At 40.7% G+C, this 24,860-nt stretch overlaps 1 protein-coding gene across 1 annotated transcript in view; it reads right to left on the bottom strand.

Annotated features, from left to right (window-relative positions):
* Positions 1-120: 120 nt before the first annotated feature.
* LOC306919571 (uncharacterized protein) overlaps positions 121-24,860 on the bottom strand; it is a gene marked incomplete at both ends in the record, with an annotated part of 28,896 nt that continues 4,156 nt past the window's right edge. The window contains 3 exons of the mRNA XM_079532331.1: positions 121-146; positions 20,596-20,691; positions 21,836-22,294. Of these exons, the coding sequence (XP_079388457.1) occupies positions 121-146; positions 20,596-20,691; positions 21,836-22,294 (581 nt within the window). The remainder of the gene's footprint in view (positions 147-20,595; positions 20,692-21,835; positions 22,295-24,860) is intronic.

Genomic DNA, 24,860 nt, shown 5'->3' with positions numbered 1-24,860 from the left:
CTACGCTCGCTCAGCGCTCACCTTCATTTGCGCATTGGGCGCTCCGCTCAGATACACCCGCTCAGCAGCAAAAAATGACGGGGGGAATAAATAAATAAAATGCCGTTTTCCTGATATTGTCTAATTAAACACATCGTCATTATTGCCTGGAGCATAAACATGTATGCGTTTAAAAACACATCAGGGTTTCATGTTGCACTGCTGTCTCGTTAACCCAGCTGGGTGCAGTGAATAATAACCTAATGTTATCCTGACCTAATCAATCAACGTCACCGCGGTAAACTCTCCATATAACGTAAACGTTAATGTTCACTGCAGACTGCATACATGTAAGATACAGGCAAGTTACATGATGACAACCAATGTTAGGCCTACAGTCCACTGTACAGGCTATTTCGTTTCCAAAATGCTTATTGTAGGCTACCCGTCGTCACATGTGTCCAAATCCAAAAGAACAGATCTGTAAACTGTCGACACGCCATGAGCGGTGCATTGGTGATTTGTATGTCTATTCTCATGGACAGTCCGTGACGCAGATTACACGTATGGGCTTGAGAGGCAATGAGGCACGGCGACTAAAGTCCTCTCTCTCTCTCTCCCTTTATAACAATTGAAACAGGGCCCCAGGTGCCGTGGCCAATGGCCATATAGTGGCTTTTTTCACTTCATCATCATCTTTCTCCACTTCTCCTTCAACGTCAGGGAGGATGTAAAAATGCCTTGATCATGTTGCTGGCACTGTAGAGCAATGGTTTTTGTAAAAGAAACTCTATGTTATGCTAGTTGCTTACATCCGGTCTCAGTCAGAGATCATCTGTAACAAGACTAGTCACACGGAGGCGTGAAAGACATCCATGAATGAACACAAAACAAATGCAATCCCCGCTATGCATGATGGGATAGGTCCATACATAGATAGAGGATTGATATGTAACTATCTCTGAATGATATAGCCATTCTCTATAAGAGGTTTAACTTGACTTCAGTTCTATAAGCTGTAGTTTCAAAACGATTCACTCAATCTAATAATAAATACAGTAGCCTATTTAAAAAAGGAGATAACAGGCAAACGACAAATGAGTCTACATTCTCGAATTGTAAATTAATTGACTTCTTGTAAATTAAGTAATGCAGATGTTTAATAATAACAATAATATATATCTTGAGAATGTAAGATGTGTGTGTGTGTGTGTGTGTGTGTGTGTGTGTGTGTGTGTGTGTGTGTGTGTGTGTGTGTGTGTGTGTGTGAGAGAGAAACAATTATGGCATACAAACTCTCACAACTGGGTTGAACTGGCCAATAAAAATAAGGTTCTGTTCAGAATCGATAGTGGGCTCGATAAGGACCCGGCTCGATAAGCCTACTCGTTAAGGTGATCATTATCAATAAAAATTAACGAGCTCCATCCCTAGTTTTACATCACCATTACATCACCTAATCAACATGAGTTAGACTATAATTATATTAGCGCCCCTCACTTCACATTTTTTATTGTTTACCTGAGAGAGTGTGGCACCTTGTCTTCCCATGTAGTAATGTCAATGTTGACACATCAACCTCCTCTTCCATGTTTTCCTCTTTAATGTGTGTAGGTTGTGGTTCCTCCTTGACCAGACTGGACCTCCTCTCCTCATGTTGTGAGGGTTGTGGTTCCTCCTTGACCAGACTGGACCTCCTCTCCTCATGTTGTGAGGGCTGTGGTTCCTCCTGGACCAGGCTGAACCTCCTCTCCTCATGTTGTGAGGGTTGTGGTTCCTCCTTGACCAGACTGGACCTCCTCTCCTCATGTTCAGGGGAAACCTCTTTACACACAGACACAAGGAGGAGAGAAGAGCTATAGCATCAGCACAACTAAATGCAACGCATTAGAGCTATGGACCAGAGCTACAGCACAATACTCAAAGTGCTTTTCTAAACGTATTACATTTATTCTCCCATTTGTTGATTTGTCAGCTTAACAAACCTGGTCTGTATAATATGACTTGTGGCTGTAAAAGGACGTCCAGAAGTTTGTCTTGTCTCTTCAGCAGAGTTTCTAGTGTCTCCATCTCTCTCTGGAAGAGGCTGAACATGAATCCTGCAGCAGTGTTGAGGCGCTCCAACACAAACACTCTGACAAGCTTCAGCTGACCAGCATCACTCGGCTGTTTTTCCAAAACACACAATATCTCCTCTCCCACCGACGTCAGGTGTTCATTTATCGACAGCCTCAGCTTTAGAGAGTCCGTTTGACGCATTCTACCTCGTTTGTAAGACATTTTTCACCACGCTGATTTGTTCCTCGCCGCCATGAAAAACAACACGCATGCACAACAACGTGGTTCGCGCATGCGCAATAGCAGCAGCTTCTTCTTTGCTTTACGGCAGATGGAAACCATGGTAACCAGTTTTTGGTGCATTACCGCCACCTTTTGACCCAAATCTTGGATCAACCTATAATCTATCTTCTATATCAAATCCCTCTTCCAATACGCGGTTAATGGCACTGCTCAAAAAATATGATAAGTGTCTAGAATACCCGTTCAAATATATGAACACCAAATTGGGTGGGTACAGCGATGTAATAGATCCTACGCACGCGCGCACGTGCACACGCACACGCACACGCACACCCCCACACACACACACACACACACACACACACACACACACACACACACACACACACACACACACACACTCTTTGTGTAAGCTGAAGAAGAATAAAATATATGTATTATATATTATGTAAAACGGAATTATGAATTTTAGAAAATTGTATAGCCTATTTTATTTTTAAGTAGCCTAATTGACTGCATCAACATATTGAAAGACCTTATAGTGAAAAATAACAAAAATACTGTAGGCCAGGGGTCTGCAACCTTTTTGAAACAAAGTGCCATGTTTTTAGTTTCTACATAGTGAGTGTGTCACTTTAATTTAACACCACACCACAATTTCAACATGTTTTGATTGTCTACTAGTACGAATATAACCTTTTAACCTTTTTAAATATTCTTTCCCATTGTTATAATGATCATTAGACTCAGAGCATAGCCTTCCTATCTCCCTCCCCAGTCAGAGTTCAGAGTTTTATTGAATGTAGAATGATGTAATTTACATACAAATATGAGTGAATTCATTTATTTGACTACATTTTTTTAATTGTTTTTTTTATGCCAGTGTGCCAGTGATCACCCTCCTTTCTGCCAAGGTTGGCACCAGTGCCAAAGGTTGCCTACCCCTGCTGTAGGCTATAGTATGTTTATTGTGATTATTTTAGATGATATGTATGGTTTTATATCAATGGTGGAATCAATTGACAAGCATTGGAATTGTTATATTTCTTTTAACAGTTTGCCTATGGCATGCACAAAATATAGGGTTGGTATTGGTAGGGTTGGTAGGGTTGCTAGAACAGGGGTGCGGCCGTGCGGGCAACCTTGATGATGGAGAGGGCCACCATATTTCCACACTCACTCGAGGGCCACATTGCATATACTGTTGTAGCAAAAAAGCCGATCTACAAGCCCATATTATATGAATTGAAATCCTGAATAGTTTTTTTCTATTTTTGAATTATAATCCTGAAAAGTATAATTTTGATTTAATTTCAAATGCATTTAGTTATAGCCTACTTATGTTAACTTTATGGACTTAAATACAAATACATTATTGGACATAAAAAACACAATACCATTTTAATACTAGGCTACCATTTATGGAGTAGTATCAAAAGTGTCACGGTAAATATTACAGATTTGCAACTCACGTGAGTGAACTCACAGGTTCACATTTGTGTTTTGTATCCACAAGTTCAGATTTGTGTTTTGTATCTGTATTTCGCATCTGTGTTTTGTACCTGTGTTTCACATCTGTGTTTTGTATTTGTGTTTTGTATTTGTGTTTTGTATCTGTAATTTGCATCAGTGTTTTGTATCCGTGTTTCGCATCTGTGTTTTGTATCTGTGTTTTGTATTTGTGTTTTGTATCTGTAATTTGCATCTGTGTTTTGTATCCGTGTTTCGCATCTGTGTTTGAAACACAAATGCAAAACACAGTTGTGAAACACGGATACAAAACACAGATGCAAATTACAGATCCTATGGCTCTAACGCCCTGGGGGCACGCTGATCCATAGCTCTAATGCCCTATGGTGGGGGGCACGCTGGTCCATAGCTCTAACGCCCTATGGCGGGGGGCACGCTGGTCCATAGCTCTAACGCCCTATGGCGGGGGCACGCTGTTCCATCTCTCAAAGGTCTCACAGATTTGTAACTCACAAGTTCAGATTTGCAACTCACGTGAGTGAACTCACAGGTTCACATTTGTGTTTTGTATCCACAAGTTCAGATTTGTGTTTTGTGTTTTGTATCCGAGTTTCGCATCTGTGTTTTGTATTTGTGTTTTGTATCTGTAATTTGCATCTGTGTTTTGTATCCGTGTTTCACAACTGTGTTTTGTATTTGTGTTTCAAACACAGATGCGAAACACGGATACAAAACACAGATGCAAATTACAGATACAAAACACAAATACAAAACACAAATACAAAACACAGATGCGAAACACGGATACAAAACACAGGTGCAAATTACAGATACAAAACACAAGTACAAAACACAAATACAAAACACAGATGCGAAATACAGATACAAAACACAAATCTGAACTTGTGGATACAAAACACAAATGTGAACCTGTGAGTTCACTCACGTGAGTTGCAAATCTGAACTTGTGAGTTACAAATCTGTGAGACCTTTGAGACTGTGCTAAAACTCTGCTGCTCAACTTTTGAGACTCTTCTGACATTGGGCGTTAACGAACGTCATCATGCTGTTCCATCTCTCAAAGGTCTCACAGATTTGTAACTCACAAGTTCAGATTTGCAACTCACATGAGTGAACTCACAGGTTCACATTTGTGTTTTGTATCCACAAGTTCAGATTTGTGTTTTGTGTTTTGTATCCGAGTTTCGCATCTGTGTTTTGTATTTGTGTTTTGTATTTGTGTTTTGTATCTGTAATTTGCAACTGTGTTTTGTATCCATGTTTCACAACTGTGTTTTGTATTTGTGTTTCAAACACAGATGCGAAACACGGATACAAAACACAGATGCAAATTACAGATGCAAATTACAGATACAAAACACAAATACAAAACACAAATACAAAACACAGATGCGAAACACGGATACAAAACACAGGTGCAAATTACAGATACAAAACACAAGTACAAAACACAAATACAAAACACAGATGCGAAATACAGATACAAAACACAAATCTGAACTTGTGGATACAAAACACAAATGTGAACCTGTGAGTTCACTCACGTGAGTTGCAAATCTGAACTTGTGAGTTACAAATCTGTGAGACCTTTGAGACTGTGCTAAAACTCTGCTGCTCAACTTTTGAGACTCTTCTGACATTGGGCGTTAACGAACGTCATCATGCTGTTCCATCTCTCAAAGGTCTCACAGATTTGTAACTCACAAGTTCAGATTTGCAACTCACATGAGTGAACTCACAGGTTCACATTTGTGTTTTGTATCCACAAGTTCAGATTTGTGTTTTGTGTTTTGTATCCGAGTTTCGCATCTGTGTTTTGTATTTGTGTTTTGTATTTGTGTTTCGTATCTGTAATTTGCATCTGTGTTTTGTATCCATGTTTCACAACTGTGTTTTGTTTTTGTGTTTCAAACACAGATGCGAAACACGGATACAAAACACAGATGCAAATTACAGATACAAAACACAAATACAAAACACAAATACAAAACACAGATGCGAAACACGGATACAAAACACAGGTGCAAATTACAGATACAAAACACAAGTACAAAACACAAATACAAAACACAGATACAAAACACAGATGCGAAATACAGATACAAAACACAAATCTGAACTTGTGGATACAAAACACAAATGTGAACCTGTCAGTTCACTCACGTGAGTTGCAAATCTGAACTTGTGAGTTACAAATCTGTAATATTTACCGTGACACTTTTGATACTGTTCTGACCCCATAACTATTAAAAGCGGGTCATATTTGTATGTTTGGCATTTAAACAGCTGCTGCGAGCTGCAATACTATTTCAAGGTTTCTTTATTTTGTCTCCCGAGTGAGAACTGTGTCTTGGACCCCAAGGACCGCCCTGCAAAAGTTGCTGCGGAACCCCGAAACAAAGGTTGGGGGGAGGGGGGGCATAGTGTTACACAATGGGGCAGCCAAATTAGACCCATCGTTATGCTACGTTATAGCTATGTTTTCTCAATGTACTCAGATGCAGTCATGGCAAATGGTGAATTTATATAGCGCCTTGGATTGGCGCTTTACATAGATTGTGCATTACAATTACTGTAACTAACTTTATGAGTTCCTCGATCTGTTCGACTCCTTTTCGCTGGCGGAGGTTCAGCTGTCTCTGGTTCGTCCAAGTTGATGGAAGGAACCGCGGTAGTCCCCGGTCGACAGCACTGCTGTAGGATTTTTACCTCCCATGAGACGGTACCTCGTCATGTCGCCACATTCAAACTCCTCTGGTTTGAAGTGCAGACTGCAGACTACACACTCGCTCATTCTGTAACTCTATGAGTGGCGTGTTGTTGTTGTACTTCGGGTTCTTCATTGCTCTGACCCACTCCATGGAACGCTTTAGATCGTTGAATGGAAATTGCTAACTTCGCCAGGATGGTCCCTCCTCCGCTTCTAAACTGTACACAGTGGGTTATGTGTATGCAACTTTACCTGGGTGAAACCTAGAGTATAATGCTCATTCATAGTCTGGATTTTCGGTGGTGAGGTGACCACCGGAGCTGAGATAACGTCTAGTGGTGGTGAGTAAAAACAGAGTGAAGGGCTGGGGCGGTGGTTTGCTCTTCACCGCGGCTTGTGACGTCATGTTGTAGTTCAGTGGTCACCTCACCACCAAAAATCCATACTATGAATGAGCCTTAAGGGTGGAACCAGGGTGGATCATAGAGTGGATGTGTTTTGGGAACCGTGCCCCGTCAGGGAGTTTGGGTGCGCAAAGCATTCTGGTAGTTGAAGTTATAAAGGAAGTGACAACAGTGTCTCTGACGTCAGAGCCACTCCGAAAAAATCTAAAACCACAGATTACACATAAGAACCCCAGTAAAGTGTTCCAAATCTTATAAACGTCATTAATATATATTTTTTTGCAAAAGGGGTGAAGTGTCCCTTGTTGCAAGTGTTTGACCAAGATAGGGGTACTTAGACATATCTTTGGTCACTCATAGCCATGTTTTTGTTTCTTAGGTGTTTTTTTCCTGATCACAAATGATACGATAATATACATAACAATAATGATAATAAACTTTATTTGTATAGCACCTTTTCATGACTTTATTTGTATAGCACCTTTTCATGACATCAGCTCACGGTGCTTTACAAAGCAATAGAGAAATAAAGACAAAAAACATTAAAATAGCAGTTATGAAATACAGTGAGGACATGAATAACAACTTTTAATGTTAAAAGCTCAACTGAAAGCAAAAGTGGAGAAGTAGGTCTTGAGCAAAAATGTCTACAGACATCGAAGGTATAGTCAGTTTGTTCCACGCCGTCGGCCCGTAGAAACAGTTAGCTGCTTCACCTTGTTTTTTAGTTGGAACTTTTTTAGGCACATCAATCAGGCCCAGCAGTGGAGGACCACTATTATCCGGTGTCCGACTTTCTTGAGGCCCAACAACAGTGTTATTTAGACAGATGCCAGGTTCATGGTTCACCTGGTGTCCTAGTTCATTGAGGCCCTACCTACACCATCATTCTGCATTCTAAGTGATTATTTACCTTGCTTATTTTAATTAGCTCTGGATAAGATTGTCCGCTAAATGCCTAATTGGTTAATTGCAATTGTAAATTGACGTTTAACGTGTGGTAATTGTCATATTGTGTGACTCCTATATGATTCAGTATCTATCATGTCATAAATGTGGCGTACTTGAAAGAGAGAAAAAAGCTGTATTTCTGTTTCTGACATTGCCTCCCGTGTATGAATCCTCGTACCAGAGGTGAAATTGACCAATGTATTTGCCAAAAGCTCTAACTAAAGTTGTTCTTCCCCTGTGTGACTCATGTGTTTTAAGTGTTTTAATTTTCCAAAAGCATTTGCCACAAACTGTACAAGTAAATGGCTTTTCCCCTGTATGAGTCCTCATGTGGCAAGTTAGATGACTCTTTAACATAAAGCCTTTGCTACAAACTTTACAAGTAAATGGTTTTCCCCCCGTATGAGTCCTCATGTGCTCTTTTAGATGACTGTTTAACATAAAGCCTTTGCTACAAACGTTACAAGTAAAGGGCCTTTCCCCTGTATGACTCTTCATTTGAACTTTTAGACTACTAATTTTAGACATGCCTTTCCCACAAATTTAACATGTAAAGGGCTTTTCTCCTGTATGAGTCCTCATGTGGCAAGTTAGATGACTCTTTAACATAAAGCCTTCAAACTTAACAAGTAAATGGTTTTTCCATTTCCCCCATGTGAGTGGTAAGTTAGACCATGATTACTAGCAAAGCCTTTGCTACAAACTTTGCAAGTACATGGCTTTCTCCTGTACGAGTCCTCATGTGCACTTTTAGATAACCTTTATTAGAACCAAAGCCTTTGCTACAAACTGTACAAGTAAATGTTTTTTCCCCCCGTATGAGTCCTCATGTGCTCTTTTAGATGACTGTTCAACATAAAGCCTTTGCTACAAACGTTACAAGTAAAGGGCCTTTCCCCTGTATGCATCCTCATGTGTCTTAAGAGTACCCACTAAGGCAAAGCTTTTGTTACAAACTTTACAAGTAAATGTTTTTTTCCCCCGTATGAGTCCTCATGTGCTCATTTAGAGAAGCTTTACGCCCAAAGCATTTGCTACAAACTATACAAGCAAAGGGCTTTTCCCCTGTATGACTCATCATGTGCTCTATTAGAGAAGCTTTACGCACAAAGCATTTGCTACAAACTATACAAGTAAAGGGCTTTTCCCCTGTATGACTCATCATGTGATCTGTTAGATTACTTTTTTGACCAAAACCTTTGCTACAAACTTTGCAAGTAAATGGTTTTTCCATTTCCACCATATGAGTGGTCATGTGGTAAGTTAGACCATGCTTACTGCAAAAGCCTTTGCTACAAACTTTACAAGTAAATGGTTTTTCCCCTGTATGAGTCCTCATGTGATCTATTAGAGAAGCTTTAAAACCAAAGCCTTTGCTACAAACTTTACAAGTAAATGGTTTTTCCCCCGTATGAGTCCTCATGTGATCTTTTAAATGACTCTTTGAAATAAAGCCTTTGCTACAAACGTTACAAGTAAAGGGCCTTTCTCCTGTATGACTCCTCATGTGAACTTTTAGATTACTTTTTAAACCAAAGCCTTTGCTACAAACGTTACAAGTAAATGGTTTTTCCCCTGTATGAGTCCTCATGTGCTGGTTAAGTTGTGCCTTCGAAATACACATTTTGCCACACTCTGTACAACTAAACCTTTTCTTCCCTGTGTGACTCCTCATGGAATCAGTTTGTTTCGTTGTTTTCAGGTCCTGGGACAGCTTGTTGCTCAACGACCAGGCTGGACCTTTCACATTTTGTGTCTTGTGTGATGTCGGTGTGTTTAAATCTGATGGACCTTCCCTGGTCTCCTCTAACTCATCACTGTCAGATTTATTCTCTGATTCAGAAGAGCGAAAAGAGAGGAGCTGGTTATCACCAGTTGGTTGTGATGTTCCACAGTCCTCTACATCAGCTTGTGTATTCATGTGTTGAGTTGAAGTGCTGGCTAGAGGCTCTGTCTCTCTGCCTTCGTCATCATCATCACTTTGCACTGCAAGTAATGTCAATGTTGACCCGTCATCCTCCACTGATCTTTGAAGTAGCTTCTGTTTAATCTGTAAAGACTCTAGTTCCTCCTGGACCAGACTGGACCTCCTCTCCTGATGTTCAGGGGAAAGCTCTTCTTTAGGAAAAAGAAAAGAAAAGAAATCCATTAAATGTTGAACTTAACATTTACCATGCAGTGTTTCCTCTGTTGTACTACAAGGAAGTAAACACTTCAGACAAACATTTCCTCCAACTACCACGGGAAATGTTAGCCATGGTGATGCTCGTTCTTAATGAGCATGATGGCACACCTTCCCACTGTTTTGAGCTCCTTGCTACATTTACAAAGCTAACGTGTACATGAACGTTCAGATTTAAAATCTTAAGTGCTCACCTCCGGGGCCACGGATGTTAAAATTTTTCACAGGTGGGTATTAGCACCCGTGCATCCCGTAATCTTCAATAAAAAGCATTTTAATCCGATCTGTGGCCATTTACTCAAGTTATGTATCAGAGTGCAATACACCTCCAAACCGATAGGGGTGTGTAGTTGAAAGCATGGTGAAACACTGAGAAACTGGCCGGCGGTGGGATAAAATAAATATTTTGATTGAACAACGCATAATGCAAGGTTGCTAAAACTCACCCGAGCAAAATTCTAACATCCGTGGCCCCGGGGTGAGCACTGATCTGAATCTGAATGTTTATGTAGACCTAAATGTTGTAAATGTAGCAAGGTGCCCAAAACAGGCTGCAGTAGCGTCATGTTTCGGGGCTAGGAGAAACAAAATCAACTCGATCAACTTTAACGTCATTCTCATTCATCCACGATCTGTATTCTACTGTACTCTTTGCTGTACTACTCTGTATTGGACTGTACTCTGTACTGTGCTCTGTACTGAAATAGGAATGTGGCTGGAGTGGCTGAATAATGGATTACGGACGTAAACGGTAGAGACAAGATGAAGACTAGTGGAAATGTTAGCGCTTTGTGCTAACCGTCCTTCACGGGTCCCGGGAGCCGAGGCGGGACACCGAGGAGTCCCGTCAGATTCACGGTTTAGCTAAGCTGTAAATAAAGTGACTAAAAAATGGGATATGTGTTGGCATTGTTATGTTGAGCTGCTGATTTTCAGTGAAGTCACATTCATATAGTTGTTGACTCATCCACATTACAGTGTACAACAGGATAAAACCAAAAGTGAAGCCAGGCTTTCAACATCAAGATGTCAGAAGAAGACATACAATTAACACGACAGCCATATCCTTCCTACAAAGGATGACATGATGTGTGTGAAAATGGGTACAGTAATAAAACCATAGAAAGATGAGGTGCCGATCTGCAGACAGTGTCTGTTCACAGGTACTGCGACATTCAACATCCAACATTGTGTGCCAAACTCCAAGAAAATGTAGCCTGGCTTCTAAATGACTAAAGTTACTGTAGAATGTGAACGCAATGTGCATGTTTTGCAGCTACTATCCAATCGATAAGGATTTAAAATATGGAGCCAACTTACAAACTCAAAAGGCATCGTGATCGGACGCATTGTGACCTTGTAGATCGGCTCTTTTCGGTGCGGGACACGACACCAAAAACGACGTTTTAACTTTACATGATCAGATTGATATCTATATAGCGATAGAAGTAGAGAGGCCATCTTTGATTACATCTGTTACACATATATTAATTAATGAAGGAGGTTCTTCAATCCGGTGCAATACATTTACATTTATTTTACTGCACTGATCTGAATACTACTTCCAGCTGTCTGTCATACAATAGCCTACAGTCAATAGAAATCAGTACAGTAACTGCAAAGAGTAAAATACTCTTTATCTGTCTAAACGCACCATTCAAATAGTTATAAACACAAACACCTTTGTTATAAACATAATACACCTACAACCAGAGTGGAATAGTAAGAGTGGCGACACACTTTGATCTCGCCTCAAAGCAGGTGCCTATGGGCTATAGTTCCACACTTTGGAACTATTCCATTGAGATAGAATGAGCACTTCTGCATTCCATTGTTACAATGGGACTCAACGCTAGTGTTGCCACTCTCACTCACTCGGCCTACAACATTGCAGAATACAATAAAACGTACTGGTTTCCAGGTGGTCGTCAGGTTCCTGTTTCTGTACAGTGCAGGCTGGTTGTGGAGAACTCATGTTCACCTGCAGGCTGGACTCCACACACTGGTCTGGAATGAAGGAATTGAATTGGAGGACTTAAACATAAAGAAAGTAAAAAATATGAAAAGTGGAATGCCTGAGAAATAGCCTATACAGTAGCCTATGTATAATAGTGTCATCTTGTGATATGGTGTGATAAGAATAGCTGCAGATCATTTATAATCATTCTGGCACCTGAGCATGTGTATGTGTATTGTGTACGCACCACCAGACAGCACAAACACTCATCCTCTTAATTTGAACACAAACCGTTACGTCCATTTATTAAGAATCAAAAGTGAAAGTGTGAATACAGAAAAAGAATCATGTCATAATCTTAACTGACAAATTTGATATACAATTAATGAACTGACGTCAATGCAAAATACAATCAATATTCACTGCAATGAAATTAAACTAGCAACAATGAAATAATGTAACATGAAATGTCTTTTTTACAAGAATAACTTAAACATACACAGATGAAGCCTATCTTCCCATTCCTCATTCACATCTGCTGATCACACACACACACACACACACACACAGACGCACGCACGCACGCACGCACGCACGCACGCACAATGGTATGCTTAATTTACACAAAATGGCTAAAGTGACACTGTACGGGGGTTGACACTAATGGTTGCCCCACTGCCCCAAGCGAGTGGAGTTTGTTTTCAGGTTGCCCGGTAGCCCGACTGCAAAGCAAGTGCATTCCATCTTCATTAAACATTATTGGCTATAGAGGGTATCGCGTGACATCATCATACCTGGAAGTTATGCGGGAATGCCTACCCCCATCTGACCTAGAAGAATGTATGGGCTGCTATAGTATGACTTTTAGACTAAAATTAATTAGTGATGCTTATTTGTATTTATTTATTTTTACCTGAGAGTGTGTGGCACCTTGTCTTCCCATGTAGTAATGTCAATGGTGACACATCAACCTCCTCTTCCATGTTCTCCTCTTTAATGTGTGGAGGTTGTGGTTCCTCCTTGACCAGACTGGACCTCCTCTCATCATGTTGTGAGGGTTGTGGTTCCTCCTTGACCAGACTGGACCTCCTCTCCTCATGTTGTGAGGGTTGTGGTTCCTCCTGGAACAGACTGGACCTCCTCTCCTCATGTTGTGAGGGTTGTGGTTCCTCCTTGACCAGACTGGACCTCCTCTCCTCATGTTCAGGGGAAACCTCTTTACAAGGAGGAGAGAAGAGCTATAGCATCAGCACAACTACTCAAAGTGCTTTTCTAAACGTATGACATTTATTCTCCAATTTGTTGATTTGTCGGCTTAACAAACCTGGTCTGTATAATATGACTTGTGGCTGTAAAAGGATGTCCAGAAGTTTGTCTTGTCTCTTCAGCAGAATTTCTAGTGTCTCCATCTCTCTCTGGAAGAGGCTGAACATGAATCCTGCAGCAGTGATGAGGCGCTCCAACACAAACACTCTGACAAGCTTCAGCTGACCAACATCACTCTGCTGTTTTTCGAAAACACACAATATATCCTCTCCCACCGACGTCAGGTGTTCATTTATCGACAGCCTCAGCCTTAGCGAGTCCGTTTGACACATTCTACCTCGTTTTTGAGACATTTTTCACCACGTTGATTTGTTCCTCGCCGCCATGAAAAACAACACATGCACAACAACGTGGTTCAAGCATGCGCAATAGCAACAGCTTCTTCTTTGCTTTACGGCAGATGGCAACCAGTTTTTGGTGCATTACCGCCACCTTGTGGCCCAAATCTTGGATCAACATATCCCTCTTCCAACCAATACGCGGTTAATGGCACTGCTCAAAAAATATGATAACTAGAATACCCGTTCAAATATATGAACACCAAATTGGGTGGGTACAGCGATGTAATAGATCCTAGTAGGCACGCACACACACACACGCACGCACGCACACACACACGCACGCACGCACGCACACACACAAGCACATACACAAGCACACACACACACACACACACACACACACACACACACACACACACACACACACACACACACACACACACACACACACACACACACACACACACACACACACACACACAAACTACCTTTGTGTAAGCTGAAGAAGAATAAAATATATTTATTCCATTATGTAAAACGGAATTATGAATTTGAGAAAATTGTATATTTTATTTTTAAGTAGCCTAATTGACTGCATCAACATATTGAAAGACCTTATAGTGAAAAATAAAAAAAATACTGTATGTTTATTGTGATTATTTTAGATGATATGTATGGTTTTATTAACAGTTTGCCTATGGCATGCACACAAGGGTTGGTATTTCACTACAATCTTACCAGCTAGAACAGGGGTGCGGCCGTGCGGGCAACCTTGATGATGGAGAGGGCCACCATATTTCCACACTCACTCTTGAGGGCCACATTGCATATACTGTTGTAGCAAAATCTACAAGCCCATATTTCTATTTTTGAATTATAATCCTGAAAAGTATAATTTTTATTTAATTTCAAATGCATTTAGTTATACTTATGTTAACTTTATGAACTTAAATACAAATACATTATTGGACATAAAAAACACAATACCATTTTATTAATAGGCTACTATTAGACGCGGGTCATATCTGTATGTTTGGAATTGTAACAGCTGCTGCAAGCTGCAATACTATATCAAGGTTTCTTTATTTTGTCTCCCGAGGGAGAAATTTGTCTTGGACCCCAAGGACCTAGCCTGATTATCAGACTGTAGCTTTCTTGAAGCTTCCACTCAGAGAGTGGGCGGGGTCTTTGGGCTGGATCCAGGCTACCAAGGACCCGCCTTGGGGTCCAAGACCCCAAGGCTATAACATGCTATGTTATAGCTATGTTTTCTCAATGTAGGCCTACTCAGATGCAGTCATGGTGCATTTATATAGCGCCTTTATCCAAGGCGCTTTACATAGATTGTGCATTACAATTACTGTAACTAACTTTATGAGTACCTCGATCTGTTCGACTCCTTTTCGCTGGCGGAGGTTCACCTTTCTCTGGTTAGTCCAAGTTGATGGAAGGAACCGCGGTGGTCCCCGGTCGACAGCACTGCTGCAGGCTTTTTACCTCCCATGAGACGTACGGTACCTCGTCATGTCGCCACATTCAAACACCTCTGATTTGAAGTGCAGACTGCAGACTACACACTCGCTCATTCTGTAACTCTATGAGTGGCGTGTTGTTGTTGTACTTCGGGTTCTTCATTGCTCTGACCCACTCCATGGAAAGCTTTAGATCGTTGACTGGAAATTGCTAATTTCGCCAGGATGGTCCCTCCTCCGCTTCTAAACTGTACACAGTGTGTTATGTGTATGCAACCTGGGTGGAACCTAGAGTATAATGCTCATTCATAGTCTGGATTTTCGGTGGTGAGGTGACCACCGGAGCTGAGATAACGTTGAGCGGTGGCGAGTAAAAAACAGAGAGAAGGGCTGGGGCGGTGGTTTGCTCTTCACCGCGGCTCGTGACGTCATGTTGTAGTTCAGTGGTCACCTCACCACCGAAAATCCATACTACGAATGAGCCTTAAGGGTGGAACCAGGGTGGATCATAGAGTGGATGCGTTTTGGGAACCGTGCCCCGTCAGGGAGTTTGGGTGCGCAAAGCATTCTGGTAGTTGAAGTTCTAAAGGAAGTGACAACAGTGTCTTTGACGTCAGAGCCACTCCGAAAAAATCTAAAACCACAGATTACACATAAGAACCCCAGTAAAGTGTTTCAAATCGTATAAACGTCATTAATATATTTTTTTTTGCAAAAGGGGTGAAGTGTCCCTTTAAGTTCATTGTTGCAAGTGTTTGACCAAGATAGGGGTACTTAGACATATCTTTGGTCACTCATAGCCATGTTTTTGTTTCTTAGGTTGTTTTTTCCTGATCACAAATGATACGAATATAATATACATAACAATAATGATAATATACTTTATTTGTATAGCACCTTTTCATGACATGAAATGCAGCTCAAGGTGCTTTACAAAGCAATAGAGAAATAAAGACAAAAAACATTAAAATAGCAGTTATGAAATACAGTGAGGACATGAATAACAACTTTTAATGTTAATAGCTCAACTGAAAGCAAGAGTGGAGAAGTAGGTCTTGAGAAAAAATGTCTACAGAGGCTGCCTATCGAAGGTATAGTCAGTTTGTTCCACGCCGTCGGCCCGTAGAAACAGAAAGCTGCTTCACCTTGTTTTTTAGTTGGCACTTTTTTAGGCACATCAATCAGGCCAGCAGTGGAGGACCACTATTACCCGGTGTCCGACTTTCTTGAGGCATCTGTCTAAACACTGTCTAAAACAGTGTTTAGACAGATGCCAGGTTCATGGTTCACCTGGTGTCCTAGTTCATTGAGGCCCTACCTACACCATCATTCTGCATTCTAAGTGATTATTTACCTTGCTTATTTTAATTAGCTCTGGATAAGATTGTCCGCTAAATGCCTAATTGGTAAATTGCAATTGTAAATTGACAAAGTTTAACATGTGGTAATTGTCATATTGTGTGACTCCTATATGCTTCAGTATCTATCATTTGTCATAAATGTGTGGCGTACTTGAAAGGGAGAGAAAAAAAAGCTGTATTACTGTTTCTGACATTGCCTCCCGTGTATGAATCCTCGTACCAGAGGTGAAATTGACCAATGCATTTGCCAAAAGCTCTAACTAAAGTGGTTCTTCCCCTGTGTGACTCATGTGTTTTAAGTGTTTTCATTTTCCAAAGGCATTTGCCACAAACTGTACAAGTAAATGGCTTTTCCCCTGTATGATTCCTCATGTGGCAAGTTAGATGACTCTTTAACATAAAGCATTTGCTACAAACTTTACAAGTAAATGGCTTTTCCCCCGTATGAGTCCTCATGTGCTCTTTTAGATGACTGTTTAACATAAAGCCTTTGCTACAAACGTTACAAGTAAAGGGCCCTGTATGACTCATCATGTGAACTTTTAGATTACTGTTTTGACCAAAGCCTTTGCTACAAACTTTACAAGTAAATGGTCCCCCCCCCCCCCCCCCCCCCCCATATGAGTGGCTATGTGGTAAGTTAAACTACACTTAACAACAAAGCCTTTGCTAAAAACTTTACAAGTAAAGGGCTTTCCCCTGTATGGGGAAATCATGTGAACATTTAGATTACTTTTTTTGACCAAAGCCTTTGCTACAAACTTTACAAGTAAATGGTTTTTCCATTTCCCCCATGTGAGTGGTCATGTGGTAAGTTAGACCATGCTTACTACCAAAGCCTTTGCTACAAACTTTGCAAGTAAATGGCTTTTCTCCTGTATGAGTCCTCATGTGCACTTTTAGATAACCTTTATTAGATCCAAAGCCTTTGCTACAAACTTTGCAAGTAAATGGCTTTTCCCCCGTATGAGTCCTCATGTGCTCTTTTAGATGACTGTTTAAAATAAAGCCTTTGCTACAAACGTTACAAGTAAAGGGCCTTTCCCGTATGAAAACTCATGTGCTTTTTTAGATGCCATTTCTTAACAAAGTATTTGCGACAAACGTTACAAGTAAAGGGCCTTTCCCCTGTATGCATCCTCATGTGTCTTAAGAGTACTCACTAAGGAAAGCTTTTGTTACAAACTTTACAAGTAAATGTTTTTTTCCCCCGTATGAGTCCTCATGTGCTCTATTAGAGAAGCTTTAAAACCAAAGCCTTTGCTACAAACTTTACAAGGAAAGGGCTTTTCCCCTGTATGACTCATCATGTGAACTTTTAGATTACTTTTTTGACCAAAACCTTTGCTACAAACTTTGCAAGTAAATGGTTTTTCCATTTCCCCCATATGAGTGGTCATGTGGTAAGTTAGACCACGCTTACTCCCAAAGCCTTTGCTACAAACTTTACAAGTAAATGGTTTTTCCCCTGTATGAGTCCTCATGTGCTCTATTAGAGAAGCTTTAACACCAAAGCCTTTGCTACAAACTTTACAAGCAAAGGGCTTTTCCCCTGTATGACTCATCATGTGAACTTTTAGATTACTTTTTTGACCAAAACCATGGCTACAAACTTTACAAGTAAATGGTTTTTCCATTTCCCCCATATGAGTGGTCATGTGGTAAGTTAAACCATGCTTACTACCAAAGCCTTTGCTACAAACTTTACAAGTAAATGGTTTTTCCTCTGTATGAGTCCTCATGTGCTATATTAGAGAAGCTTTAAAACCAAAGCCTTTGCTACAAACTATGCAAGTAAATGGTTTTTCCATTTCCCCCATATGAGTGGTCATGTGGTAAGTTAGACTCCACTTAAAACCAAAGCCTTTGCTACAAACTTTACAAGTAAAGGGCTTTTCCCCCCTTTAAGTAGCTTCTGTTTAATCTGTAAAGACTCTGGTTCCTCCTGGACCAGACTGGACCTCCTCTCCTGATGTTCAGGGAAAAGCTCTTCTTTAGGAAAAAGATAAAATGAAAGAAATCCATTAAATGTTGAACTTAACATTTTCCATGCAGTGTTTCCTCTGTTGTACTACAAGGAAGTAAACACTTCAGACAAACATTTCCTCCAACTACCACGGGAAATGTTAGCCATGGTGATGCTCGTTCTTAACGAGCATGATGGCAGACCTTCCCACTGTTTTGAGCTCCTTGCTACATTTACAAAGCTAACGTGTACATGAACGTTCAGATTTAAAATCTTAAGTGCTCACCTCCGGGGGCCACGGATGATAGAATTTTGCACAGGTGGGTATTAGCACCCGTGCATCCCGTAATCTTCAATAAAAAGCATTTTAATCCGATCTGTGGCCATTTTCTCAAGTTATGTATCAGAGTGCAATACACCTCCCAACCGATAGGGGTGTGTAGTTGAAAGCATGGTGAGAAAGACTGAGAAACTGGCCGGCGGTGGGATAAAATAAATATTTTGATTGAACAACGCATAATGCAAGGTTGCTAAAACTCACCCGAGCAACATCCGTGGCCCCGGGGTGAGCACTGATCTGAATCTGAATGTTTATGTAGACTTAAAGGAGCATTCAGTGATTTGAGTGATTTGGAAAACCACCCAGTCCGCCCCCGTAACAAAATGTGCACATGCACGCTCTACAGTGGGGGGAAGTGCAACAGGCCAACAGCATGTGCACCAAGGCCCGCCCCCACTCGATCATGATTGGAGGAAGGCCCCTCTCATCCTGATTGGATGAAGGCTTTGCCACCCGCCACCAAAACTGAAACTAGGGTTTTTTGACCCCAGGGGCTCACTGGGGACAGGGAGGAACTCCTTATATGGTCAGCACACTCTATAGTAGGAAGGATTATCCAGAAAAAAAGAAAAAATAAGTGATATTTAGATTAAGTCAAATCACTGAATATACCTTTAAATGTTGTAAATGTAGCAAGGTGCCCAAAACAGGCTGCAGTACTGCGTGACTGCATGACAGTCACGTTTCGGGGCTAGGAGAAACAAAATCAACTCGACTTTAACATCATTCTCATTCATCCACGATCTGTATTCTACTGTAATCTGTGCTGTACTACTCTGTACTCTGTACTGTGCTTTGTACTGAAATAGAAATGTGGCTGGAGTGGCTGAATAATGGATTACGGACATGAATGGCAGAGACAAGATGAAGACATGGCTAGTGGAAATGTTAGCATTTTGTGCTAACCGTTTTGTGCGGGTCCCGGGAGCCGAGGCGGGACCCCGAGGAGTCCCGTCAGATTCACGGTTTAGCTAAGCTGTAAATAAAGTGACTAAAAAACGGGATATGTATTGGCATTGTTATGTTGAGCTGCTGATTTTCAGTGAAGTCACATTCATATAAAGTTGTTGACTCATCCACATTACAGTGTACAACAGGATAAAAACAAAAGTGAAGCCAGGCTTTCAACATCAAGATGTCAGAAGAAGACATACAATTAACGCGACAGCCATATCCTTCCCACAAAGGATGACATGATGCGTGTGAAAATATTATGGGTACAGTAATAAAACCATAGAAAGATGAGGTGCCGATCTGCAGACAGTGTCTGTCCACAGGTACTGCGACATTCAACATCCAACATTGTGTGCAAACTCCAGGAAAATGTACCCTGGCTTCTAAATGACTAAAGTTACTGTTGAATGTTAACGCAATGTGCATGTTTTGCAGCCACTATCCAATCGATCGGATTTAAAATATGGAGCCAACTTACAAACTCAAAAGGCATCGTGATCGGACGCATTGTGACCTAGTACATCGGCTCTTTTCGGTGCGGGACTCGGCACCAAAAACAACGTTTTAACTTAACATGATCAGATTGATATCTATATAGCGATAGAAGTAGAGAGGTCATCTTTGATTACATCTGTTACACATATTAAGTAATGAAGGAGGTTCTTCAATCCGGTGCAACACAATTACATTTTTTTTACTGCACTGATCTGAATACTACTTCCAGCTGTCTGTCATACAATACAGTCAATAGAAATCAGTACAGTAACTGTAAAGAGTAAAATACTCTATCTGTCTAAACGCACCATTCCAATAGTTATAAACTTCTGCATTCCATTGTTACAATGGGACTCAACGCTAGTGTTGCCACTCTCTTACTATTCCACTCGGCCTACAACATAGTAGAACAAAATAAAACATACTGGTTTCCAGGTGGTCGTCAGGTTCGTGTTTCTGTACAGTGCAGGCTGGTTGTGGAGAACTCATGTTCACCTGCAGGCTGGACTCCACACACTGGTCTGGAATGAAGGAATTGAATTGGAAGACTTAAACATAAAGAAAGTAAAAAATATGAAAAGTAGAAATAGCCTATACAGTAGCCTATGTATAATAGTGTCATCTTGTGATATGGTGTGATAAGAATAGCTGCAGATCATTTATAATCTATAAATTCTGGCACCTGAGCACGTGTATGTGTATTGTGTACGCACCACCAGACAGCACAAACACTCATCCTCCTAATTAATAAATAAATAAATTTAATTAATCCAAACCGTTACGTCCATTTATTAAGAATCAAGTGTGAAAGTGTGAATACAGAAAAAGAATCATGTCATAATCTTAACTGACAAATATGATATACAATTAATGAAATGACGTCAATGCAACATACAAAACCTGAACTAGCTTCTCTCTGTGAGACTAGTTATTTATGACAAATACATTTTATGTAACATCAATTCACTGCAATAAAATTAAACTAGCAACAATGAAATAATGTAACATGAAATGTATTTTTTACAATAATTTTAAACATACACAGATGAAATGAAGCACAAAAGCCTATCTTCCCATTCCTCATTCACATCTGCTGATCATCACACACACACACACACACACACACACACACACACACACACACACACACACACACACACACACACACACACACACACACACACACACACACACACACACACACACACACACACACACACACACACACACACACACTTGTATTGTCCCTCTTTAATGACATTCTGTATTAATGATCGGAAGTGTTGTGCATGCATTTAAACTGGATTAGGCAACCTGCAAACAGAAATGGCATGCTTAATTTACACAAAATGGCTAAAGTGACACTGTACGGGGGTTGACACTAATGGTTGCCCCACTGCCCGTGGCAAGTAAATAACACATTTGGGCGAGTGGAGTTTGTTTTCAGGTTGCCCGGTAGCCCGACTGCAAACTTGCAAAGCAAGTGCATTCCATCTTCATTAAATATTATTGGCTATAGAGGGTATCGCGTGACATCATCATACCTGGAAGATATGCGGGAATGCCTACCCCCATCTGACCTAGAAGAATGTATGGGCTGCTATAGTTTGACTTTTAGACTCAAATTAATTAGTGATACTTATTTTTATTGTATTTATTTTTTACCTGAGATAGTGTGGCACCTTGTCTTCCCATGTAGTAATGTCAACGTTGACACATCAACCTCCTCTTCCATGTTCTCGTCTTTAATGTGTGTATGTTGTGGTTCCTCCTTGACCAGACTGGACCTCCTCTCCTCTTTAATGTGTGGCGGTTGTGGTTCCTCCTTGACCAGACTGGACCTCCTCTCCTCATGTTGTGAGGGTTGTGGTTCCTCCTGGACCAGACTGGACCTCCTCTCCTCATGTTGTGAGGGTTGTGGTTCCTCCTTGACCAGACTGGACCTCCTCTCCACATGTTGTGAGGGTTGTGGTTCCTCCTTGACCAGACTGGACCTCCTCTCCTCATGTTGTGAGGGTTGTGGTTCCTCCTTGACCAGATTGGAACTCCTCTCCTCATGTTGTGAGGGTTGTGGTTCCTCCTTGACCAGACTGGACCTCCTCTCCTCATGTTCAGGGGAAACCTCTTTACACACAGACACAAGGAGGAGAGAAGAGCTATAGCATCAGCACAACTACTCAAAGTGCTTTTCTAAACGTATGACATTTATTCTCCTATTTGTTGATTTGTCGGCTTAACAAACCTGGTCTGTATAATATGACTTGTGGCTGTAAAAGGACGTCCAGAAGTTTGTCTTGTCTCATCAGCAGAGTTTCTAGTGTCTCCATCTCTCTCTGGAAGAGGCTGAACATGAATCCTGCAGCAGTGCTGAGGCGCTCCAACACAAACACTCTGACAAGCTTCAGCTGACCAGCATCACTTGGCTGTTTTTCAAAAACACACAATATCTCCTCTCCCACCGACGTCAGGTGTTCATTTATCGACAGCCTCAGCCTTAGAGAGTCCGTTTGACGCATTCTACCTCGTTTGTAAGACATTTTTCACCACGCTGATTTGTTCCTCGCCGCCATGAAAAACAACACGCATGCGCAACAACGTGGTTTGCGCATGCGCAATAGCAGCAGCTTCTTCTTTGCTTTACGGCAGATGGCAACCATGGCAACCAGTTTTTGGTGCATTAGCGCCACCTTGTGACCCAAATCTTGGATCAACCTATAATCTATCTTCTATATCAAATCCCTCTTCCAATACGCGGTTAATGGCACTGCTCAAAAATATGATAAGTGTCTAGAATACCCGTTCAAATAAATGAACACCAAATTGGGTGGGTACAGCGATGTAATAGATCCTACCCACGCACGCACGCACACACACACACACACACACACACACACACACACACACACACACACACACACACACACACACACACACACACACACACACACACACACACACACACACACACACACACACACACTCTTTGTGTAAGCTGAAGAAGAATAAAATATATTTATTATATATTATGTAAAACGGAATTATGAATTTGAGAAAATTGTATAGCCTATTTTATTTTTAAGTAGCCTAATTGACTGCATCAACATATTGAAAGACCTTATAGTGAAAAATAACAGAAATACTGTAGGCTATAGTATGTTTATTGTGATTATTTTAGATGATGTGTATATGGTTTCATAGCAATGGTGGAATCAATTGACAAGCATTGGAATTGTTATATTTCTTTTAACAGTTTGCCTATGGCATGCACAAAATATAGGGTTGTTATTGGTAGGGTTGGTAGGGTTGCTAGAACAGGGGTGCGGCCAACCTTGATGATGGAGAGGGCCACCATATTTCCACACTCACTCGAGGGCCACATTGCATATACTGTTGTAGCAAAATAGCCGATCTACAAGCCCATATTATATGAATTGAAATCCTGAATAGTTTTTTTCTATTTTTGAATTATAATCCTGAAAAGTATAATTTTGATTTAATTTCAAATGCATTTAGTTATAGCCTACTTATGTTAACTTTATGAACTTAAATACAAATACATTATTGGACATAAAAAACACAATACCATTTTATAGCCTACTAGGCTACTATTTATGGGGTCAGAACAGTATCAAAAGTGTCACGGTAAATATTACAGATTTGTAACTCACAAGTTCAGATTTGCAACTCACGTGAGTGAACTCACAGGTTCACATTTGTGTTTTGTATCCACAAGTTCAGATTTGTGTTTTGTATCTGTATTTCGCATCTGTGTTTTGTATCTGTGTTTCACATCTGTGTTTTGTATTTGTGTTTTGTATTTGTGTTTTGTATCTGTAATTTGCATCTGTGTTTTGTATCCGTGTTTCGCATCTGTGTTTTGTATCTGTGTTTTGTATTTGTGTTTTGTATCTGTAATTTGCATCTGTGTTTTGTATCCGTGTTTCGCATCTGTGTTTGAAACACAAATGCAAAACTCAGTTGTGAAACACGGATACAAAACACAGATGCAAATTACAGATACAAAACACAAATACAAAACACAAATACAAAACACAGATGCGAAACACGGATACAAAACACAAAGCTGAACTTGTGGATACAAAACACAAATGTGAACCTGTGAGTTCACTCACGTGAGTTGCAAATCTGAACTTGTGAGTGTGATATCTGGGAATCAATAATTCTCTTGGACATAGGCTATGTGTGAACAAATGTACTCAACTATAGTTGGCTGACTTAATTATGCAAGCCACTAGTCATTTCGTCTGCAAGGCCTGTCTTTGTTATTCCACCTGGAGTGAGAAGGACAGTCACAGGAGGGGGATGGTTTGTTTAGTTCCTGAGTCACACCTAGGGCAATTACATGCTAAACAGTGGATCAAAGGTCCACAGTGATCCCAATTCTACTGTCAATTCTACAGACCAGTCTGGTTCAATGTGTATTGTAAACTGTTGATAAGCGAGTTGATTTCCAATGTAACTTGGTCAGTTGGGCGTCAGCCCATGCGTGAGCAGCACCAGCCATTCTGGCTGGCGTGAGCCTATGCTGTGTATGCTGTATGCTGTATTGCTGAATAAACCAACATCATCAAGGAACATCACTCTGTCTGCTGCCGTGTCACAATTCTCTTCTGCTCTCCAGTATTTTGGTTAAGTAGAACTAGTCTAGAGTGTTTCGTGTCTACCAGAT

The sequence above is a fragment of the Electrona antarctica genome, assembly GCF_951216825.1.
Source record: "Electrona antarctica genome assembly, contig: scaffold_26, whole genome shotgun sequence".
Lineage (NCBI taxonomy): Eukaryota > Metazoa > Chordata > Actinopteri > Myctophiformes > Myctophidae > Electrona > Electrona antarctica.
The sequence above is the reverse complement of the archived record's forward strand: the minus strand, read 5'-3'. Positions and strand labels throughout refer to the sequence as shown.